Consider the following 23,755-nt stretch of genomic DNA (forward strand, 5'->3'; position numbering starts at 1 on the left):
GTTTGATGGGGACAGTGCAGAGGGAGATTTACTCTGTATCTAACCCCGTGCTGTACCTGTCCTGGGAGTGTTTGATGGGGACAGTGTAGAGGGAGTTTTACTCTGTATCTAACCCCGTGCTGTACCTGTCCTGGGAGTGTTTGATGGGGACAGTGTAGAGGGAGCTTTACTCTGTATCTAACCCCGTGCTGTACCTGTCCTGGGAGTGTTTGATGGGGACAGTGTAGAGGGAGGTTTACTCTGTATCTAACCCCGTGCTGTACCTGTCCTGGGAGTGTTTGATGGGGACAGTGCAGAGGGAGATTTACTCTGTATCTAACCCCGTGCTGTACCTGTCCTGGGAGTGTTTGATGGGGACAGTGTAGAGAGAGCTTTACTCTGTATCTAACCCCGTGCTGTACCTGTCCTGGGAGTGTTTGATGGGGACAGTGTAGAGGGAGCTTTACTCTGTATCTAACCCCGTGCTGTACCTGTCCTGGGAGTGTTTGATGGGGACAGTGTAGAGGGAGATTTACTCTGTATCTAACCCCGTGCTGTACCTGTCCTGGGAGTGGTTGATGGAGACGGTGTAGAGGGAACTTTACTCTGTATCTAACCCCGTGCTGTACCTGTCCTGGGAGTGTTTGATGGGGACAGTGTAGAGGGAGATTTACTCTGTATCTAACCCCGTGCTGTACCTGTCCTGGGAGTGTTTGATGGGGACAGTGTAGAGTGAGCTTTACTCTGTATCTAACCCCGTGCTGTACCTGTCCTGGGAGTGTTTGATGGGGACAGTGTAGAGGGAGGTTTACTCTGTATCTAACCCCGTGCTGTACCTGTCCTGGGAGTGTTTGATGGGGACAGTGTAGAGGGAGCTTTACTCTGTATCTAACCCCGTGCTGTACCTGTCCTGGGAGTGTTTGATGGGGACAGTGTAGAGGGAGCTTTACTCTGTATCTAACCCCGTGCTGTACCTGTCCTGGGAGTGTTTGATGGGGACAGTGTAGAGGGAGCTTTACTCTGTATCTAACTCCGTGCTGTACCTGTCCTGGGAGTGTTTGATGGGGACAGTGTAGAGGGAGGTTTACTCTGTATCTAACCCCGTGCTGTACCTGTCCTGGGAGTGTTTGATGGGGACAGTGTAGAGCGAGCTTTACTCTGTATCTAACCCCGTGCTGTACCTGTCCTGGGAGTGTTTGATGGGGACAGTGTAGAGGGAGCTTTACTCTGTATCTAACCCCGTGCTGTACCTGTCCTGGGAGTGTTTGATGGGGACAGTGTAGAGGGAACTTTACTCTGTATCTAACCTCGTGCTGTACCTGTCCTGGGAGTGTTTGATGGGGACAGTGTAGAGGGAGCTTTACTCTGTATCTAACCTCGTGCTGTACCTGTCCTGGGAGTGTTTGATGGGGACGGTGTAGAGGGAACAGTTTGCCACATCCTAATTGTACACAGAGCCCCATAACAACCTGGTTTAGCAACAGGAATATCGGAGTGAAGCCACACTTGAATGTCACTCCGGCCCTGCAGCAGCATCGACGTACTGACAGTGGCCCAGTTCTCAGTCCACTGAATCCCACTGTTCCTTACTCTGTGGCCATTGCTGAAGCCTGTACACTGAACCTACTCATGGCTTGTCTATGTGCGAAGTGAGGTCTGCTCTGTGTTTCTCATCGCCTCTCTCCTTGTTTAATGCTTTAATTTAAGGTGTGGTTTTGGTCTGGACCCTCATTGCTCAATGTGCCATAACGTGAATCAAACCTGTTACGCTGTCTGTGTAACCTTCACACCAGGCCCCAGTCTACCCTCTGAATACCTGTGTCACACCAGGCCCCAGTCTACCCTCTGAATACCTGTGTCACACCAGGCCCCAGTCTACCCTCTGAATACCTGTGTCACACCAGGCCCCAGTCTACCCTCTGAATACCTGTGTCACACCAGGCCCCAGTCTACCCTCTGAATACCTGTGTCACACCAGGCCCCACTCTACCGTCTGAATACCTGTGTCACACCAGGCCTCAGCCTACCCTCTGAATACCTGTGTCACACCATGCCCCAGTCTACCCTCTGAATACCTGTGTCACACCATGCCCGAGTCTACCCTCTGAATACCTGTGTCACACCAGGCCCCAGTCTACCCTCTCAATACCTGTGTCACACCAGGCCTCAAGTCTCCCCTCTGAATACCTGTCACACCAGGCCCCAGTCTACCCTCTGAATACCTGTGTCACACCAGGCCCCAGTCTACCCTCTGAATACCTGTGTCACACCAGGCCCCAGTCTACCCTCTGAATACCTGTGTCACACCAGGCCCCAGTCTACCCTCTGAATACCTGTGTCACACCAGGCCTCAGCCTACCCTCTGAATACCTGTGTCACACCAGTCCCCAGTCTACCCTCTGAATACCTGTGTCACACCAGGCCCCAGTCTACCCTCTGAATACCTGTGTCACACCAGGCCTCAGTGTCAGTAGGAAGGAGTCATTGGGATTATGCTGCGCCGAGTGCCCCCTCCCTGACTGGATAGTGGACTCGTGACCATGCTGTGCTGACCATTCTCTGATCCGCCCCCACAGACACAACAGGATGAGGCGCAGAACAAGAGGCAGCAGCAGAGAGAGCGACTGAAGGAGTTCAAGCAGAAGCAGAGGGAGAGAGTGCAGCAGGGCCACAAGCCCTACTACCTCAAGAAATGTAAGTTTGGCATGAGAGAGGAACAAGAAAGGTTCCTTTAATGACAGGAATACAACATGAACCTGATAGCAAGGCTTCGATTAACATGACACACACTGACTCACTCTGGTGTACGTGTTCCACACACACTGACTCTCACTGGGGTACAGTCCCACATACACTGACTGTCACTGGGGTACAGTCCCACACTCACTGACTCTCACTGGGGTAAGGGTACCACACACACTGACTCTCACTGGGGTAAGGGTACCACACACACTGATTCTCACTGGGGTACGGGTCCCACACACACTGACTCTCACTGGGGTACGGGTCCCACACACACTGACTCTCACTGGGGTACGGGTCCCACACACACTGACTCTCACTGGGGTACGGGTCCCACACACACTGACTCTCACTGGGGTACGGGTCCCACAAACACTGACTCTCACTGGGGTACAGTCCCACACACGCTGACTCTCACTGGGGTACGGGTCCCACACACACTGACTCTCACTGGGGTACGGGTCCCACACACACTGACTCACTCTGGTGTACGGGTCCCACACACACTGACTCTCACTGGGACACAATCCCGCACACACTGACTCTCACTGGGGTACGGGTCCCACACACACTGACTCTCACTGGGGTACGGGTCCCACACACACTGACTCTCACTGGGGTTCAGTCCCACACACACTGACTCTCACTGGGGTACGGGTCCCACACACACTGACTCTCACTGGGGTACGGGTCCCACACACACCGACTCTCACTGGAGTACAGTCCCAAACACACTGACTCTCACTGGGGTACAGTCCCACACACACTGACTCTCACTGGGGTACAGTCCCACACACACTGACTCTCATTGGGGTACAGTCCCACACACACTGACTCTCACTGGGGTACGGGTCCCACACACACTGACTCTCACTGGGATACGGGTCCCACACACACTGACTCTCACTGGGGTACAGTCCCACACACACTGACTCTCACTGGGGTACAGTCCCACACACACTGACTCTCACTGGGGTACGGGTCCCACACACACTGACTCTCACTGGGGTACAGTCCCACACACACTGACTCTCACTGGGGTACGGGTCCCACACACACTGACTCTCACGGCGCTACGGGTCCCGCACACACTGACTCTCACTGGGGTACAGTCCCACACACACCGACTCTCACTGGGACACAATCCCGCGGACACTGGCTCTTACTGGGGTACAGTCCCACACACACTGACTCTCACTGGGGTACGGGTCCCACACACACTGACTGTCACTGGGGTACGGGTCCCACACACACTGACTCTCACTGGGGTACGGGTCCCACACACACTGACTCTCACTGGGGTACAGTCCCACACACACTGACTCTCACTGGGCTACGGGTCCCACACACACTGACTCTCACTGGGGTACGGGTCCCGCACACGCTGACTCTCACTGGGGTACAGTCCAACACACACTAAAACTCACTGGTGTACGGGTCCCACACACACTGACTCTCACTGGGGTACGGGTCCCACACACACTGCCTCTCGCTGGGGTACGGGTCCCGAACACGCTGACTCTCACTGGGGTACAGTCCCACACACACTGACCCTCCCTGGGGTTCAGTCCCACACACACTGACTCTCACTGGGGTACGGGACCCACGCACACTGACTCTCACTGGGGTACGGGTCCCACACACACTGACTGTCACTGGGGTACGGGTCCCACACACACTGACTCTCACTGGGGTACAGGTCCCACACTCACTGACTCTCACTGGGGTACGGGTCCCACACACACTGACTCTCACTGGGGTACGGGTCCCACACACGCTGACTCTCTCTGGGGTACAGTCCCACACACACTGACTCTCACTGGGGTATGGGTCCCACACACAGACTCTCACTGGGGTACAATCCCACACACACTGACTCTCACTGGGGTACGGGTCCCACACACACTGACTCGCACTGGGGTACAGTCCCACACACACTGACTCTCACTGGGGTACGGGTCCTGCACACACTGACTCTCACTGGGGTACGTGTCCCACACACGCACTGACTCTCGCTGGGACACAATCCCGCATACACTGACTCTCACTGGGGTACGGGTCCCACACACACTGACTCTCACTGGGGTACAGTCCCACACACACTGACTCTCACTGGGGTACGGGTCCCACACACACTGACTCTCACTGGGGTTCAGTCCCTCACACACCGACTCTCACTGGGACACAATCCCGCGGACACTGGCTCTTACTGGGGTACAGTCCCGCACACACTGACTCTCACTGGGGTACGGGTCCCACACACACTGACTCTCACTGGGGTACAGTCGCTCACACACTGACTCTCACTGGGGTACGGGTCCCACACACACTGACGCTCACTGCGCTACGGGTCCCACACACACTGACTCTCACTGGGGTACAGTCCCACACACACCGACTCTCACTGGGATACGGGTCCCACACACACTGACTCACACTGGGGTACGGGTCCCACACACACTGACTCTCACTGGTGTTCAGTCCCACACACACCGACTCTCACTGGGACACAATCCCGCAGACACTGACTCTCACTGGGACACAGTCCCGCACACACTGACTCTCACTGGGCTACGAATCCGACACACACTGACTCTCACTGGGGTACGGGTCCCACACACACCGACTCTCACTGGACTACAGTCCCAAACACACTGACTCTCACTGGGGTTCAGTCCCACACACACTGACTATCACTGGGGTACGTGTCCCACACACACACTGACTCTCGCTGGGACACAATCCCGCACACACTGACTATCACTGGGACACAGTCCCGCACACGCTGACTCTCACTGGGACACAAACCCGCACACACTGGCTCTCACTGGGGTACAGTCCCACACACACTGACTCTCACTGGGGTTCGCGTCCCACACACACTGACTCTCACTGCGCTACGGGTCCCACACACACTGACTTTCACTGGGGTACAGTCCCACACACACACTGACTCTCACTGGGGTACAGGCCCACACACACTGACTCTCACTGGGACACTGTCCCGCACACGCTGACTCTCACTGGGGTACAGTCCCACACACACTGACTCTCACTGGGCTACGGGTCCCACACACACTGACTCTCACTGGGGTACGGGTCCCACACACACCGACTCCCACTGGAGTACAGTCCCAAACACACTGACTCTCACTGGGGTACAGTCCCACACACACTGACTCTCACTGGGGTACAGTCCCACACACACTGACTCTCACTGGGGTACAGTCCCAAACACACTGACTCTCACTGGGGTACGGGTCCCACACACACTGACTCTCACTGGGATACGGGTCCCACGCACACTGACTCTCACTGGGGTACGGGTCCCACACACACTGACTCTCACTGGGGTACAGTCCCACACACACTGACTCTCACTGGGGTACGGGTCCCACACACACTGACTCTCACTGGGGTACGGGTCCCACACACACTGACTCTCACTGGGGTACAGTTCCCACACACGCTGACACTCACTGGGGTACGGGTCCCACACACACTGACTCTCACTGGGTTACAGTCCCGCACACACTGACTCTCACTGAGGTACGGGTCCCACACACACTGACTCTCACTGGGGTACAGTCACACACACACTGACTCTCACTGAGGTACGGGTCCCACACACACTGACTCTCACTGGGGTACGGGTCCCACACACACTGTCTCTCACTGGGGTACGGGTCCCACACACACTGACTGTCCCTGGGGTACGGGTCCCACACACACTTACTCTCACTGGGGTACGGGTCCCACACACACTGACTCTCACTGGGGTACAGTCCCACACACACTGACTCTCACTGGGCTACGGGTCCCATACACACTGACTCTCACTGGGGTATGGGTCCCGCACATGCTGACTCTCACTAGGGTACAGTCCAACACACACTGACCCTCACTGGGGTACGGGTCCCACACACACTGACTCTCACTGGGTTACGGGTCCCACACACACTGACTCTCGCTGGGGTACGGGTCCCGAACACGCTGACTCTCACTGGGGTACGGGACCCACGCACACTGACTCTCAGTGGGGTACAGGTCCCACACACACTGACTGTCACTGGGGTACGGGTCCCACACACACTGACTCTCACTGGGGTACAGGTCCTACACTCACTGACTCTCACTGGGCTTCGGGTCCCACACGCACTGACTCTCACTGGGGTACGGGTCCCACACACGCTGACTGTCTCTGGGGTACAGTCCCACACACACTGACTCTCACTGGAGTACGGGTCCCACACACAGACTCTCACTGGGGTACAATCCCACACACACTGACTCTCATTGGGGTACAGTCCCACACACACTGACTCTCACTGGGGTACAGTCCCACACACACTGACTGGCACTGGGGTACAGTCCCACACACACTGACTCTCACTGGGGTACAGTCCCACACACACTGACTCTCACTGGGGTACAATTCTACACACACTGACTCTCACTGGGGTATGGGTCCCACACACACTGACTCTCACTGGGGTACGGGTCCCACACACACTGACTCTCACTGGGGTACAGTCCCACACACACTGACTCTCACTGGGGTACGGGTCCCACACACACTGACTCTCACTGGGGTACAGTCCCACACACCCTGACTCTCACTGGTGTACGGGTCCCACACACACTGACTCTCACTGGGGTACGGGTCCTGCACACACTTACTCTCACTGGGGTAGGGGTCCCACACACACTGACTGTCACTGGGGTACAGGTCCCACACACACTGACTCTCACTGGCGTACGGGTCCCACACACACTGACTCTCACTGGGATACGGGTCCCACGCACACTGACTCTCACTGGGGTACAGTCCCACACACACTGACTCTCACTGGGGTACGGTGTCTACACACACTGACTCTCACTGGGGTACGGGTCCCACACACACTGACCCTCACTGGGGTACAGTCCCACACACACTGACTCTCACTGGGGTACGGGTCCCACACACACTGACTCTCACTGGGGTACGGGTCCCACACACACTGACTCTCACTGGGGTACATTCACACACCCACTGACTGTCACTGGGGTACGGGTCCCACACACACTGACTCTCACTGGGGTACTGTCCCACACACACTGACTCTCACTGGGGTACATTCACACACCCACTGACTGTCACTGGGGTACGGGTCCCACACACACTGACTCTCACTGGGGTACAGTCCCACACACACTGACTGTCACTGGGGTACGGGTCCCACACACACTGACTCTCACTGGGGTACTGTCCCAAACACACTGACTCTCACTGGGGTACGGGTCCCAAACACACTGACTCTCACTGGGGTACTGGTCCCACACACGCTGACTCTCACTGGGGTAAAGGTCCCACACACACTGACTCTCACTGGGGTACAGGTCCCACACACACTGACTCTCACTGGGGTACCGTCCCACACACACTGACTCTCACTGGGGTACAGGTCCCACACACACTGACTCTCACTGGGGTACGGGTCCCACACACGTTGACTCTCTTGGGGTACAGTCCCACACACACTGACTCTCACTGGGGTACGGGTCCCACACACACTGACTCTCACTGGGGTACGGGTCCCACACACACTGACTCTCACTGGGGTACGGGTCCCACACACACTGACTCTCACTGGAGTACGGGTCCCACACACACTGACTCTCACTGGGGTTCAGTCCCACACACACTGACTCTCACTGGGGTACTGGTCCCACACACACTGACTCTCACTGGGGTACGGGTCCCACACACACTGACTCTCACTGGGGTACGGGTCCCACACACACTGACTCTCACCGGGGCACAGTTCCACACTCACTGACTCTCACTGGGGTACGGGTCCCACACACACTGACTCTCACCGGGGCACAGTTCCACACTCACTGACTCTCACTGGGGTACAGTTCCACACACACTGACTCTCACTGGGATAGGGGTCCCACACACACTGACTGTCACTGGGGTACGGGTCCCACACACACTGACTCTCACTGGGGTACGGGTCCCACACACACTGACTCTCACTGGGGTACGGGTCCCACGCACCCTTATTCTCACTGGGGTACGGGTCCCACACACACTGACTCTCACTGGGGTACGGGTCCCACACACACTGACTCTCACTGGGGTACGGGTCCCACACACACTGACTCTCACTGGGGTACAGTCCCACACACACTGACTCTCACTGGGGTACAGTCCCACACACACTGACTCTCACTGGGGTACAGTCCCACACACACTGACTCTCACTGGGATACGGGTCCCACACACACTGACTGTCACTGGGGTACGGGTCCCACACACACTGTCCCTCACTGGGGTACAGGTCCCACACACACTGACTCTCACTGGTGTACGGGTAACGCACACACTGACTCTCACTGGGGTACGGGTCCCACACTCACTGACTCTCACTGCGGTACTGGTCCCACACACACTGACTCTCACTGGGGTACGGGTTCCACACACATTGACTCTCACTGGGGTACGGGTCCCACACACTCTGACTCTCACTGGGGTACGGGTCCCACACACACTGACTCTCACTGGGGTACGGGTTCCACACACACTGACTCTCACTCGGGTACGGGTCCCACACACTCTGACTCTCACTGGGGTACAGTCCCACACACACTGACTCTCACTGGGGTACAGTCCCACACAAACTGACTCTCACTGGGGTATGGGTCCCACACACACTGACTCTCACTGGGGTACGGGTCCCACACACACTGACTCTCACTGGGGTACAGTCCCACACACACTGACTCTCACTGGGCTACGGGTCCCACACACACTGACTCTCACTGGGGTAACGGTCCCGCACACGCTGACTCTCACTGGGGTACAGTCCAACACACACTAACCCTCACTGGTGTACGGGTCCCACACACACTGACTCTCACTGGGGTACGGGTCCCACACACACTGACTCTCACTGGGGTACGGGTCCCACACACACCGACTCTCACTGGAGTACAGTCCCAAACACACTGACTCTCACTGGGGTACAGTCCCACACACACTGACTCTCACTGGGGTACAGTCCCACACACACTGACTCTCATTGGGGTACAGTCCCACACACACTGACTCTCACTGGGGTACGGGTCCCACACACACTGACTCTCACTGGGATACGGGTCCCACGCACTCTGACTCTCACTGGGGTACAGTCCCACACTGACTCTCACTGGGGTACAGTCCCACACACACTGACTCTCACTGGGGTACGGGTCCCACACACACTGACTCTCACTGGGGTACAGTCCCACACACACTGACTCTCACTGGGGTACGGGTCCCACACACACTGACTCTCACGGCGCTACGGGTCCCGCACACACTGACTCTCACTGGGGTACAGTCCCACACACACCGACTCTCACTGGGACACAATCCCGCGGACACTGGCTCTTACTGGGGTACAGTCCCACACACACTGACTCTCACTGGGGTACGGGTCCCACACACACTGACTGTCACTGGGGTACGGGTCCCACACACACTGACTCTCACTGGGGTACGGGTCCCACACACACTGACTCTCACTGGGGTACAGTCCCACACACACTGACTCTCACTGGGCTACGGGTCCCACACACACTGACTCTCACTGGGGTACGGGTCCCGCACACGCTGACTCTCACTGGGGTACAGTCCAACACACACTAACCCTCACTGGTGTACGGGTCCCACACACACTGACTCTCACTGGGGTACGGGTCCCACACACACTGCCTCTCGCTGGGGTACGGGTCCCGAACACGCTGACTCTCACTGGGGTACAGTCCCACACACACTGACCCTCCCTGGGGTTCAGTCCCACACACACTGACTCTCACTGGGGTACGGGACCCACGCACACTGACTCTCACTGGGGTACGGGTCCCACACACACTGACTGTCACTGGGGTACGGGTCCCACACACACTGACTCTCACTGGGGTACAGGTCCCACACACACTGACTCTCACTGGGGTACGGGTCCCACACACACTGACTCTCACTGGGGTACGGGTCCCACACACGCTGACTCTCTCTGGGGTACAGTCCCACACACACTGACTCTCACTGGGGTATGGGTCCCACACACAGACTCTCACTGGGGTACAATCCCACACACACTGACTCTCACTGGGGTACGGGTCCCACACACACTGACTCGCACTGGGGTACAGTCCCACACACACTGACTCTCACTGGGGTACGGGTCCTACACACACTGACTCTCACTGGGGTACGTGTCCCACACACGCACTGACTCTCGCTGGGACACAATCCCGCATACACTGACTCTCACTGGGGTACGGGTCCCACACACACTGACTCTCACTGGGGTACAGTCCCACACACACTGACTCTCACTGGGGTACGGGTCCCACACACACTGACTCTCACTGGGGTTCAGTCCCTCACACACCGACTCTCACTGGGACACAATCCCGCGGACACTGGCTCTTACTGGGGTACAGTCCCGCACACACTGACTCTCACTGGGGTACGGGTCCCACACACACTGACTCTCACTGGGGTACAGTCGCTCACACACTGACTCTCACTGGGGTACGGGTCCCACACACACTGACGCTCACTGCGCTACGGGTCCCACACACACTGACTCTCACTGGGGTACAGTCCCACACACACCGACTCTCACTGGGATACGGGTCCAACACACACTGACTCACACTGGGGTACGGGTCCCACACACACTGACTCTCACTGGTGTTCAGTCCCACACACACCGACTCTCACTGGGACACAATCCCGCAGACACTGACTCTCACTGGGACACAGTCCCGCACACACTGACTCTCACTGGGCTACGGGTCCGACACACACTGACTCTCACTGGGGTACGGGTCCCACACACACCGACTCTCACTGGACTACAGTCGCAAACACACTGACTCTCACTGGGGTTCAGTCCCACACACACTGACTATCACTGGGGTACGTGTCCCACACACACACTGACTCTCGCTGGGACACAATCCCGCACACACTGACTATCACTGGGACACAGTCCCGCACACGCTGACTCTCACTGGGACACAAACCCGCACACACTGGCTCTCACTGGGGTACAGTCCCACACACACTGACTCTCACTGGGGTTCGCGTCCCACACACACTGACTCTCACTGCGCTACGGGTCCCACACACACTGACTTTCACTGGGGTACAGTCCCACACACACACTGACTCTCACTGGGGTACAGGCCCACACACACTGACTCTCACTGGGACACAGTCCCGCACACGCTGACTCTCACTGGGGTACAGTCCCACACACACTGACTCTCACTGGGCTACGGGTCCCACACACACTGACTCTCACTGGGGTACGGGTCCCACACACACCGACTCTCACTGGAGTACAGTCCCAAACACACTGACTCTCACTGGGGTACAGTCCCACACACACTGACTCTCACTGGGGTACAGTCCCACACACACTGACTCTCACTGGGGTACAGTCCCAAACACACTGACTCTCACTGGGGTACGGGTCCCACACACACTGACTCTCACTGGGATACGGGTCCCACGCACACTGACTCTCACTGGGGTACGGGTCCCACACACACTGACTCTCACTGGGGTACAGTCCCACACACACTGACTCTCACTGGGGTACGGGTCCCACACACACTGACTCTCACTGGGGTACGGGTCCCACACACACTGACTCTCACTGGGGTACAGTTCCCACACACGCTGACACTCACTGGGGTACGGGTCCCACACACACTGACTCTCACTGGGTTACAGTCCCGCACACACTGACTCTCACTGAGGTACGGGTCCCACACACACTGACTCTCACTGGGGTACAGTCACACACACACTGACTCTCACTGAGGTACGGGTCCCACACACACTGACTCTCACTGGGGTACAGTCCCACACACACTGACTCTCACTGGGGTACGGGTCCCACACACACTGTCTCTCACTGGGGTACGGGTCCCACACACACTGACTGTCCCTGGGGTACGGGTCCCACACACACTTACTCTCACTGGGGTACGGGTCCCACACACACTGACTCTCACTGGGGTACAGTCCCACACACACTGACTCTCACTGGGCTACGGGTCCCATACACACTGACTCTCACTGGGGTATGGGTCCCGCACATGCTGACTCTCACTAGGGTACAGTCCAACACACACTGACCCTCACTGGGGTACGGGTCCCACACACACTGACTCTCACTGGGTTACGGGTCCCACACACACTGACTCTCGCTGGGGTACGGGTCCCGAACACGCTGACTCTCACTGGGGTACGGGACCCACGCACACTGACTCTCAGTGGGGTACAGGTCCCACACACACTGACTGTCACTGGGGTACGGGTCCCACACACACTGACTCTCACTGGGGTACAGGTCCTACACTCACTGACTCTCACTGGGCTTCGGGTCCCACACGCACTGACTCTCACTGGGGTACGGGTCCCACACACGCTGACTGTCTCTGGGGTACAGTCCCACACACACTGACTCTCACTGGAGTACGGGTCCCACACACAGACTCTCACTGGGGTACAATCCCACACACACTGACTCTCATTGGGGTACAGTCCCACACACACTGACTCTCACTGGGGTACAGTCCCACACACACTGACTGCACTGGGGTACAGTCCCACACACACTGACTCTCACTGGGGTACAGTCCCACACACACTGACTCTCACTGGGGTACAATTCTACACACACTGACTCTCACTGGGGTATGGGTCCCACACACACTGACTCTCACTGGGGTACGGGTCCCACACACACTGACTCTCACTGGGGTACAGTCCCACACACACTGACTCTCACTGGGGTACGGGTCCCACACACACTGACTCTCACTGGTGTACGGGTCCCACACACACTGACTCTCACTGGGGTACAGTCCCACACACCCTGACTCTCACTGGTGTACGGGTCCCACACACACTGACTCTCACTGGGGTACGGGTCCAGCACACACACTGACTCTCACTGGGGTAGGGGTCCCACACACACTGACTCTCACTGGGGTACAGCTCCATACACACTGACTCTCACTGGCGTACGGGTCCCACACACACTGACTCTCACTGGGATACGGGTCCCACGCACACTGACTCTCACTGGGGTACAGTCCCACACACACTGACTCTCACTGGGGTACGGGTCCTACACACACTGACTCTCACTGGGGTACGGGTCCCACACACACTGACTCTCACTGGGGTACAGGTCCCACACACACTGACTCTCACTGGGGTACGGGTCCCACACACACTGACTCTCACTGGGGTACGGGTCCCACACACACTGACTCTCACTGGGGTACAGGTCACACACGCACTGACTCTCACTGGGGTGCGGGTCCCACACACACTGACTCTCACTGGGGTACTGTCCCACACACACTGACTCTCACTGGGGTACAGTCACACACACACTGACTGTCACTGGGGTACGGGTCCCACACACACTGACTCTCACTGGGGTACAGTCCCACACACACTGACTCTCACTGGGGTACGGGTCCCACACACACTGACTCTCACTGGGGTACTGTCCCAAACACACTGACTCTCACTGGGGTACGGGTCCCAAACACACTGACTCTCACTGGGGTACTGGTCCCACACACGTTGACTCTCACTGGGTTAAAGGTCCCACACACACTGACTCTCACTGGGGTACAGGTCCCACACACACTGACTCTCACTGTGGTCTGGGTCCCACACACACTGACTCTCACTGGGGTACTGTTCCCACACACACTGACTCTCACTGGGGTACGGGTCCCACACACACTGACTCTCTTGGGGTACAGTCCCACACACACTGACTCTCACTGGGGTACGGGTCCCACACACACTGACTCTCACTGTGGTGCTGTTCCCACACACACTGACTCTCACTGGGGTACGTGTCCCACACACACTGACTCTCACTGGGGTACGGGTCCCGCACACACTGACTCTCACTGGTGTACAGTCCCACACACACTGACTCTCACTGGGGTACTGGTCCCACACACACTGACTCTCACTGGGGTACGGGTCCCACACACACTGACTCTCACTGGGGTACGGGTCCCACACACACTGACTCTCACCGGGGCACAGTTCCACACTCACTGACTCTCACTGGGGTACGGGTCCCACACACACTGACTCTCACCGGGGCACAGTTCCACACTCACTGACTCTCACTGGGGTACAGTTCCACACACACTGACTCTCACTGGGATAGGGGTCCCACACACACTGACTGTCACTGGGGTACGGGTCCCACACACACTGACTCTCACTGGGGTACGGGTCCCACACACACTGACTCTCACTGGGGTACGGGTCCCACGCACCCTTATTCTCACTGGGGTACGGGTCCCACACACACTGACTCTCAATGGGGTACGGGTCCCACGCACACTGACTCTCACTGGGGTACGGGTCCCACACACACTGACTCTCACTGGGGTACAGTCCCACACACACTGACTCTCACTGGGGTACAGTCCCACACACACTGACTCTCACTGGGGTACAGTCCCACACACACTGACTCTCACTGGGATACGGGTCCCACACACACTGACTGTCACTGGGGTACGGGTCCCACACACACTGTCCCTCACTGGGGCACAGGTCCCACACACACTGACTCTCACTGGGGTACTGGTAACGCACACACTGACTCTCACTTGGGTACGGGTCCCACACTCACTGACTCTCACTGCGGTACTGGTCCCACACACACTGACTCTCACTGGGGTACGGGTTCCACACACATTGACTCTCACTGGGGTACGGGTCCCACACACTCTGACTCTCACTGGGGTACGGGTCCCACACACACTGACTCTCACTGGGGTACGGGTTCCACACACACTGACTCTCACTCGGGTACGGGTCCCACACACTCTGACTCTCACTGGGGTACAGTCCCACACACACTGACTCTCACTGGGGTACAGTCCCACACAAACTGACTCTCACTGGGGTATGGGTCCCACACACACTGACTCTCACTGGGGTACGGGTCCCACACACACTGACTCTCACTGGGGTACAGTCCCACACACACTGACTCTCACTGGGCTACGGGTCCCACACACACTGACTCTCACTGGGGTAACGGTCCCGCACACGCTGACTCTCACTGGGGTACAGTCCAACACACACTAACCCTCACTGGTGTACGGGTCCCACACACACTGACTCTCACTGGGGTACGGGTCCCACACACACTGCCTCTCGCTGGGGTACGGGTCCCGAACACGCTGACTCTCACTGGGGTACAGTCCCACACACACTGACCCTCCCTGGGGTTCAGTCCCACACACACTGACTCTCACTGGGGTACGGGACCCACGCACACTGACTCTCACTGGGGTACGGGTCCCACACACACTGACTGTCACTGGGGTACGGGTCCCACACACACTGACTCTCACTGGGGTACAGGTCCCACACTCACTGACTCTCACTGGGGTACGGGTCCCACACACACTGACTCTCACTGGGGTACGGGTCCCACACACGCTGACTCTCTCTGGGGTACAGTCCCACACACACTGACTCTCACTGGGGTATGGGTCCCACACACAGACTCTCACTGGGGTACATTCCCACACACACTGACTCTCACTGGGTTACGGGTCCCACACACACTGACTCGCACTGGGGTACAGTCCCACACACACTGACTCTCACTGGGGTACGGGTCCTGCACACACTGACTCTCACTGGGGTACGTGTCCCACACACTCACTGACTCTCGCTGGGACACAATCCCGCATACACTGACTCTCACTGGGGTACGGGTCCCACACACACTGACTCTCACTGGGGTACAGTCCCACACACACTGACTCTCACTGGGGTACGGGTCCCACACACACTGACTCTCACTGGGGTTCAGTCCCTCACACACCGACTCTCACTGGGGCACAATCCCGCGGACACTGGCTCTTACTGGGGTACAGTCCCGCACACACTGACTCTCACTGGGGTACGGGTCCCACACACACTGACTCTCACTGGGGTACAGTCGCACACACACTGACTCTCACTGGGGTACGGGTCCCACACACACTGATGCTCACTGTGCTACGGGTCCCACACACACTGACTCTCACTGGGGTACAGTCCCTCACACACCGACTCTCACTGGGATACGGGTCCCACACACACTGACTCACACTGGGGTACGGGTCCCACACACACTGACTCTCACTGGGGTACAGTCCCACACACACTGACTCTCACTGGGGTACGGGTCCCACACACACTGACTCTCACTGGGGTACGGGTCCCACACACACTGACTCTCACTGGGATACGGGTCCCACACACACTGACTCTCACTGGGGTACGGTTCCACACACTCTGACTCTCACTGGGGTACGGGTCCCACACGCACTGACTCTCACTGGGGTACGGGTCCCACACACACTGACTCTCACTGGGGTACGGGTCCCACACACACTGACTCTCACTGGGTACGGTCCCACACACACTGACTCTCACTGGGGTACGGTCCCACACACACTGACTCTCACTGGGGTACGGTCCCACACACACTGACTCTCACTGGGGTACGGGTCCCACACACACTGACTCTCACTGGGGTACGGGTCCCACACACACTGACTCTCACTGGGTACGGGTCCCACACACACTGACTCTCACTGGGGTACGGGTCCCACACACACTGACTCTCACTGGGGTACGGGTCCCACACACACTGACTCTCACTGGGGTACGGGTCCCACACACACTGACTCTCACTGGGGTACGGGTCCCACACACACTGACTCTCACTGGGGTACGGGTCCCACACACACTGACTCTCACTGGGGTACGGGTCCCACACACACTGACTCTCACTGGGGTACGGGTCCCACACACACTGACTCTCACTGGGGTACGGGTCCCACACACACTGACTCTCACTGGGGTACGGGTCCCACACACACTGACTCTCACTGGGTACGGGTCCCACACACACTGACTCTCACTGGGGTACGGTCCCACACACACTGACTCTCACTGGGTACGGGTCCCACACACACTGACTCTCACTGGGGTACGGGTCCCACACACACTGACTCTCACTGGGGTACGGGTCCCACACACACTGACTCTCACTGGGGTACGGTCCCACACACACTGACTCTCACTGGGGTACGGGTCCCACACACACTGACTCTCACTGGGGTACGGTCCCACACACACTGACTCTCACTGGGGTACGGTCCCACACACACTGACTCTCACTGGGTACGGGTCCCACACACACTGACTCTCACTGGGGTACGGGTCCCACACACACTGACTCTCACTGGGGTACGGGTCCCACACACACTGACTCTCACTGGGGTACGGTCCCACACACACTGACTCTCACTGGGTACGGTCCCACACACACTGACTCTCACTGGGGTACGGTCCCACACACACTGACTCTCACTGGGGTACGGGTCCCACACACACTGACTCTCACTGGGGTACGGGTCCCACACACACTGACTCTCACTGGGGTACGGGTCCCACACACACTGACTCTCACTGGGGTACGGGTCCCACACACACTGACTCTCACTGGGGTACGGGTCCCACACACACTGACTCTCACTGGGGTACGGTCCCACACACACTGACTCTCACTGGGGTACGGGTCCCACACACACTGACTCTCACTGGGTACGGGTCCCACACACACTGACTCTCACTGGGGTACGGGTCCCACACACACTGACTCTCACTGGGGTACGGTCCCACACACACTGACTCTCACTGGGTACGGGTCCCACACACACTGACTCTCACTGGGGTACGGTCCCACACACACTGACTCTCACTGGGGTACGGTCCCACACACACTGACTCTCACTGGGGTACGGGTCCCACACACACTGACTCTCACTGGGGTACGGGTCCCACACACACTGACTCTCACTGGGGTACGGGTCCCACACACACTGACTCTCACTGGGGTACGGTCCCACACACACTGACTCTCACTGGGTACGGGTCCCACACACACTGACTCTCACTGGGGTACGGTCCCACACACACTGACTCTCACTGGGGTACGGGTCCCACACACACTGACTCTCACTGGGGTACGGTCCCACACACACTGACTCTCACTGGGTACGGTCCCACACACACTGACTCTCACTGGGGTACGGGTCCCACACACACTGACTCTCACTGGGGTACGGGTCCCACACGCACTGACTCTCACTGGGGTATGGGTCCCACACTCACTGACTCTCACTGGGGTACGGGTCCCACACACACTGACTCTCACTGGGGTACGGGTCCCACACACACTGACTCTCACTGGGGTACCGGTCCCACACACACTGACTCTCACTGGGGTACGGGTCCCACACACACTGACTCTCACTGGGGTACGGGTGCCACACACACTGACTCTCACTGGGGTACAGTCACACACACAGTGACTCTCACTGGGGTACAGTCCCACACACACTGACTCTCACTGGGGTACGGGTCCCACACACACTGACTCTCACTGGGGTACGGGTCCCACACACACTGACTCTCACTGGGGTACGTCCCACACACACTGACTCTCACTGGGGTACGGTCCCACACACACTGACTCTCACTGGGGTACGGTCCCACACACACTGACTCTCACTGGGGTACGGGTCCCACACACACTGACTCTCACTGGGTACGGGTCCCACACACACTGACTCTCACTGGGGTACGGTCCCACACACACTGACTCTCACTGGGGTACGGTCCCACACACACTGACTCTCACTGGGTACGGTCCCACACACACTGACTCTCACTGGGGTACGGGTCCCACACACACTGACTCTCACTGGGGTACGGGTCCCACACACACTGACTCTCACTGGGGTACGGGTCCCACACACACTGACTCTCACTGGGGTACGGTCCCACACACACTGACTCTCACTGGGGTACGGTCCCACACACACTGACTCTCACTGGGGTACGGTCCCACACACACTGACTCTCACTGGGTACGGGTCCCACACACACTGACTCTCACTGGGGTACGGGTCCCACACACACTGACTCTCACTGGGGTACGGGTCCCACACACACTGACTCTCACTGGGGTACGGGTCCCACACACACTGACTCTCACTGGGTACGGGTCCCACACACACTGACTCTCACTGGGGTACGGTCCCACACACACTGACTCTCACTGGGTACGGGTCCCACACACACTGACTCTCACTGGGTACGGGTCCCACACACACTGACTCTCACTGGGGTACGGGTCCCACACACACTGACTCTCACTGGGGTACGGGTCCCACACACACTGACTCTCACTGGGGTACGGGTCCCACACACACTGACTCTCACTGGGGTACGGGTCCCACACACACTGACTCTCACTGGGGTACGGTCCCACACACACTGACTCTCACTGGGTACGGGTCCCACACACACTGACTCTCACTGGGGTACGGTCCCACACACACTGACTCTCACTGGGGTACGGTCCCACACACACTGACTCTCACTGGGGTACGGGTCCCACACACACTGACTCTCACTGGGGTACGGTCCCACACACACTGACTCTCACTGGGGTACGGGTCCCACACACACTGACTCTCACTGGGGTACGGGTCCCACACACACTGACTCTCACTGGGGTACGGGTCCCACACACACTGACTCTCACTGGGGTACGGGTCCCACACACACTGACTCTCACTGGGTACGGGTCCCACACACACTGACTCTCACTGGGGTACGGGTCCCACACACACTGACTCTCACTGGGGTACGGTCCCACACACACTGACTCTCACTGGGGTACGGGTCCCACACACACTGACTCTCACTGGGGTACGGGTCCCACACACACTGACTCTCACTGGGGTACGGGTCCCACACACACTGACTCTCACTGGGGTACGGGTCCCACACACACTGACTCTCACTGGGGTACGGGTCCCACACACACTGACTCTCACTGGGGTACGGGTCCCACACACACTGACTCTCACTGGGGTACGGGTCCCACACACACTGACTCTCACTGGGGTACGGGTCCCACACACACTGACTCTCACTGGGGTACGGGTCCCACACACACTGACTCTCACTGGGGTACGGGTCCCACACACACTGACTCTCACTGGGGTACGGGTCCCACACACACTGACTCTCACTGGGGTACGGGTCCCACACACACTGACTCTCACTGGGGTACGGGTCCCACACACACTGACTCTCACTGGGGTACGGTCCCACACACACTGACTCTCACTGGGGTACGGTCCCACACACACTGACTCTCACTGGGGTACGGTCCCACACACACTGACTCTCACTGGGGTACGGGTCCCACACACACTGACTCTCACTGGGGTACGGGTCCCACACACACTGACTCTCACTGGGGTACGGGTCCCACACACACTGACTCTCACTGGGGTACGGGTCCCACACACACTGACTCTCACTGGGTACGGTCCCACACACACTGACTCTCACTGGGGTACGGTCCCACACACACTGACTCTCACTGGGGTACGGGTCCCACACACACTGACTCTCACTGGGGTACGGGTCCCACACACACTGACTCTCACTGGGTACGGGTCCCACACACACTGACTCTCACTGGGGTACGGGTCCCACACACACTGACTCTCACTGGGGTACGGGTCCCACACACACTGACTCTCACTGGGGTACGGGTCCCACACACACTGACTCTCACTGGGGTACGGGTCCCACACACACTGACTCTCACTGGGGTACGGGTCCCACACACACTGACTCTCACTGGGGTACGGTCCCACACACACTGACTCTCACTGGGTACGGGTCCCACACACACTGACTCTCACTGGGGTACGGGTCCCACACACACTGACTCTCACTGGGGTACGGTCCCACACACACTGACTCTCACTGGGGTACGGGTCCCACACACACTGACTCTCACTGGGGTACGGGTCCCACACACACTGACTCTCACTGGGGTACGGGTCCCACACACACTGACTCTCACTGGGGTACGGGTCCCACACACACTGACTCTCACTGGGGTACGGGTCCCACACACACTGACTCTCACTGGGGTACGGGTCCCACACACACTGACTCTCACTGGGGTACGGGTCCCACACACACTGACTCTCACTGGGGTACGGGTCCCACACACACTGACTCTCACTGGGGTACGGGTCCCACACACACTGACTCTCACTGGGGTACGGTCCCACACACACTGACTCTCACTGGGGTACGGTCCCACACACACTGACTCTCACTGGGGTACGGGTCCCACACACACTGACTCTCACTGGGGTACGGTCCCACACACACTGACTCTCACTGGGGTACGGTCCCACACACACTGACTCTCACTGGGGTACGGTCCCACACACACTGACTCTCACTGGGGTACGGGTCCCACACACACTGACTCTCACTGGGGTACGGTCCCACACACACTGACTCTCACTGGGGTACGGGTCCCACACACACTGACTCTCACTGGGGTACGGTCCCACACACACTGACTCTCACTGGGGTACGGGTCCCACACACACTGACTCTCACTGGGTACGGGTCCCACACACACTGACTCTCACTGGGGTACGGGTCCCACACACACTGACTCTCACTGGGGTACGGGTCCCACACACACTGACTCTCACTGGGGTACGGTCCCACACACACTGACTCTCACTGGGGTACGGGTCCCACACACACTGACTCTCACTGGGGTACGGGTCCCACACACACTGACTCTCACTGGGGTACGGGTCCCACACACACTGACTCTCACTGGGTACGGGTCCCACACACACTGACTCTCACTGGGGTACGGGTCCCACACACACTGACTCTCACTGGGGTACGGTCCCACACACACTGACTCTCACTGGGTACGGGTCCCACACACACTGACTCTCACTGGGGTACGGGTCCCACACACACTGACTCTCACTGGGGTACGGGTCCCACACACACTGACTCTCACTGGGGTACGGGTCCCACACACACTGACTCTCACTGGGGTACGGGTCCCACACACACTGACTCTCACTGGGGTACGGGTCCCACACACACTGACTCTCACTGGGGTACGGGTCCCACACACACTGACTCTCACTGGGGTACGGGTCCCACACACACTGACTCTCACTGGGGTACGGGTCCCACACACACTGACTCTCACTGGGGTACGGTCCCACACACACTGACTCTCACTGGGGTACGGGTCCCACACACACTGACTCTCACTGGGGTACGGGTCCCACACACACTGACTCTCACTGGGTACGGGTCCCACACACACTGACTCTCACTGGGGTACGGGTCCCACACACACTGACTCTCACTGGGGTACGGGTCCCACACACACTGACTCTCACTGGGGTACGGGTCCCACACACACTGACTCTCACTGGGGTACGGGTCCCACACACACTGACTCTCACTGGGGTACGGTCCCACACACACTGACTCTCACTGGGGTACGGGTCCCACACACACTGACTCTCACTGGGGTACGGGTCCCACACACACTGACTCTCACTGGGGTACGGGTCCCACACACACTGACTCTCACTGGGGTACGGGTCCCACACACACTGACTCTCACTGGGGTACGGGTCCCACACACACTGACTCTCACTGGGGTACGGGTCCCACACACACTGACTCTCACTGGGGTACGGTCCCACACACACTGACTCTCACAGGGTACAGTCCCACACACACTGACTCTCACTGGGGTACGGGTCCCACACACACTGACTCTCACTGGGGTACAGTCCCACACACACTGACTCTCACTGGGGTACAGTTCCACACACACTGACTCTCACTGGGGTACGGGTCCCACACACACTGACTCTCACTGGGGTACGGGTCCCACACACACTGACTCTCACTGGGGTACGGGTCCCACACACACTGACTCTCACTGGGGTACGGTCCCACACACACTGACTCTCACTGGGGTACGGG

The 23,755-nt window shown here is 58.2% G+C and overlaps 1 protein-coding gene across 1 annotated transcript in view; it reads left to right on the forward strand.

The window, feature by feature from the left end:
* Positions 1-23,755, forward strand: part of rrp36 (ribosomal RNA processing 36) — a 186,360-nt gene that overhangs the window by 16,437 nt on the left and 146,168 nt on the right. Inside the window, exon 7 of the mRNA XM_041188149.1 lies at positions 2,556-2,673. Within this exon, the coding sequence (XP_041044083.1) occupies positions 2,556-2,673 (118 nt within the window). The remainder of the gene's footprint in view (positions 1-2,555; positions 2,674-23,755) is intronic.

This window comes from Carcharodon carcharias, chromosome 5, assembly GCF_017639515.1.
Source record: "Carcharodon carcharias isolate sCarCar2 chromosome 5, sCarCar2.pri, whole genome shotgun sequence".
NCBI lineage: Eukaryota > Metazoa > Chordata > Chondrichthyes > Lamniformes > Lamnidae > Carcharodon > Carcharodon carcharias.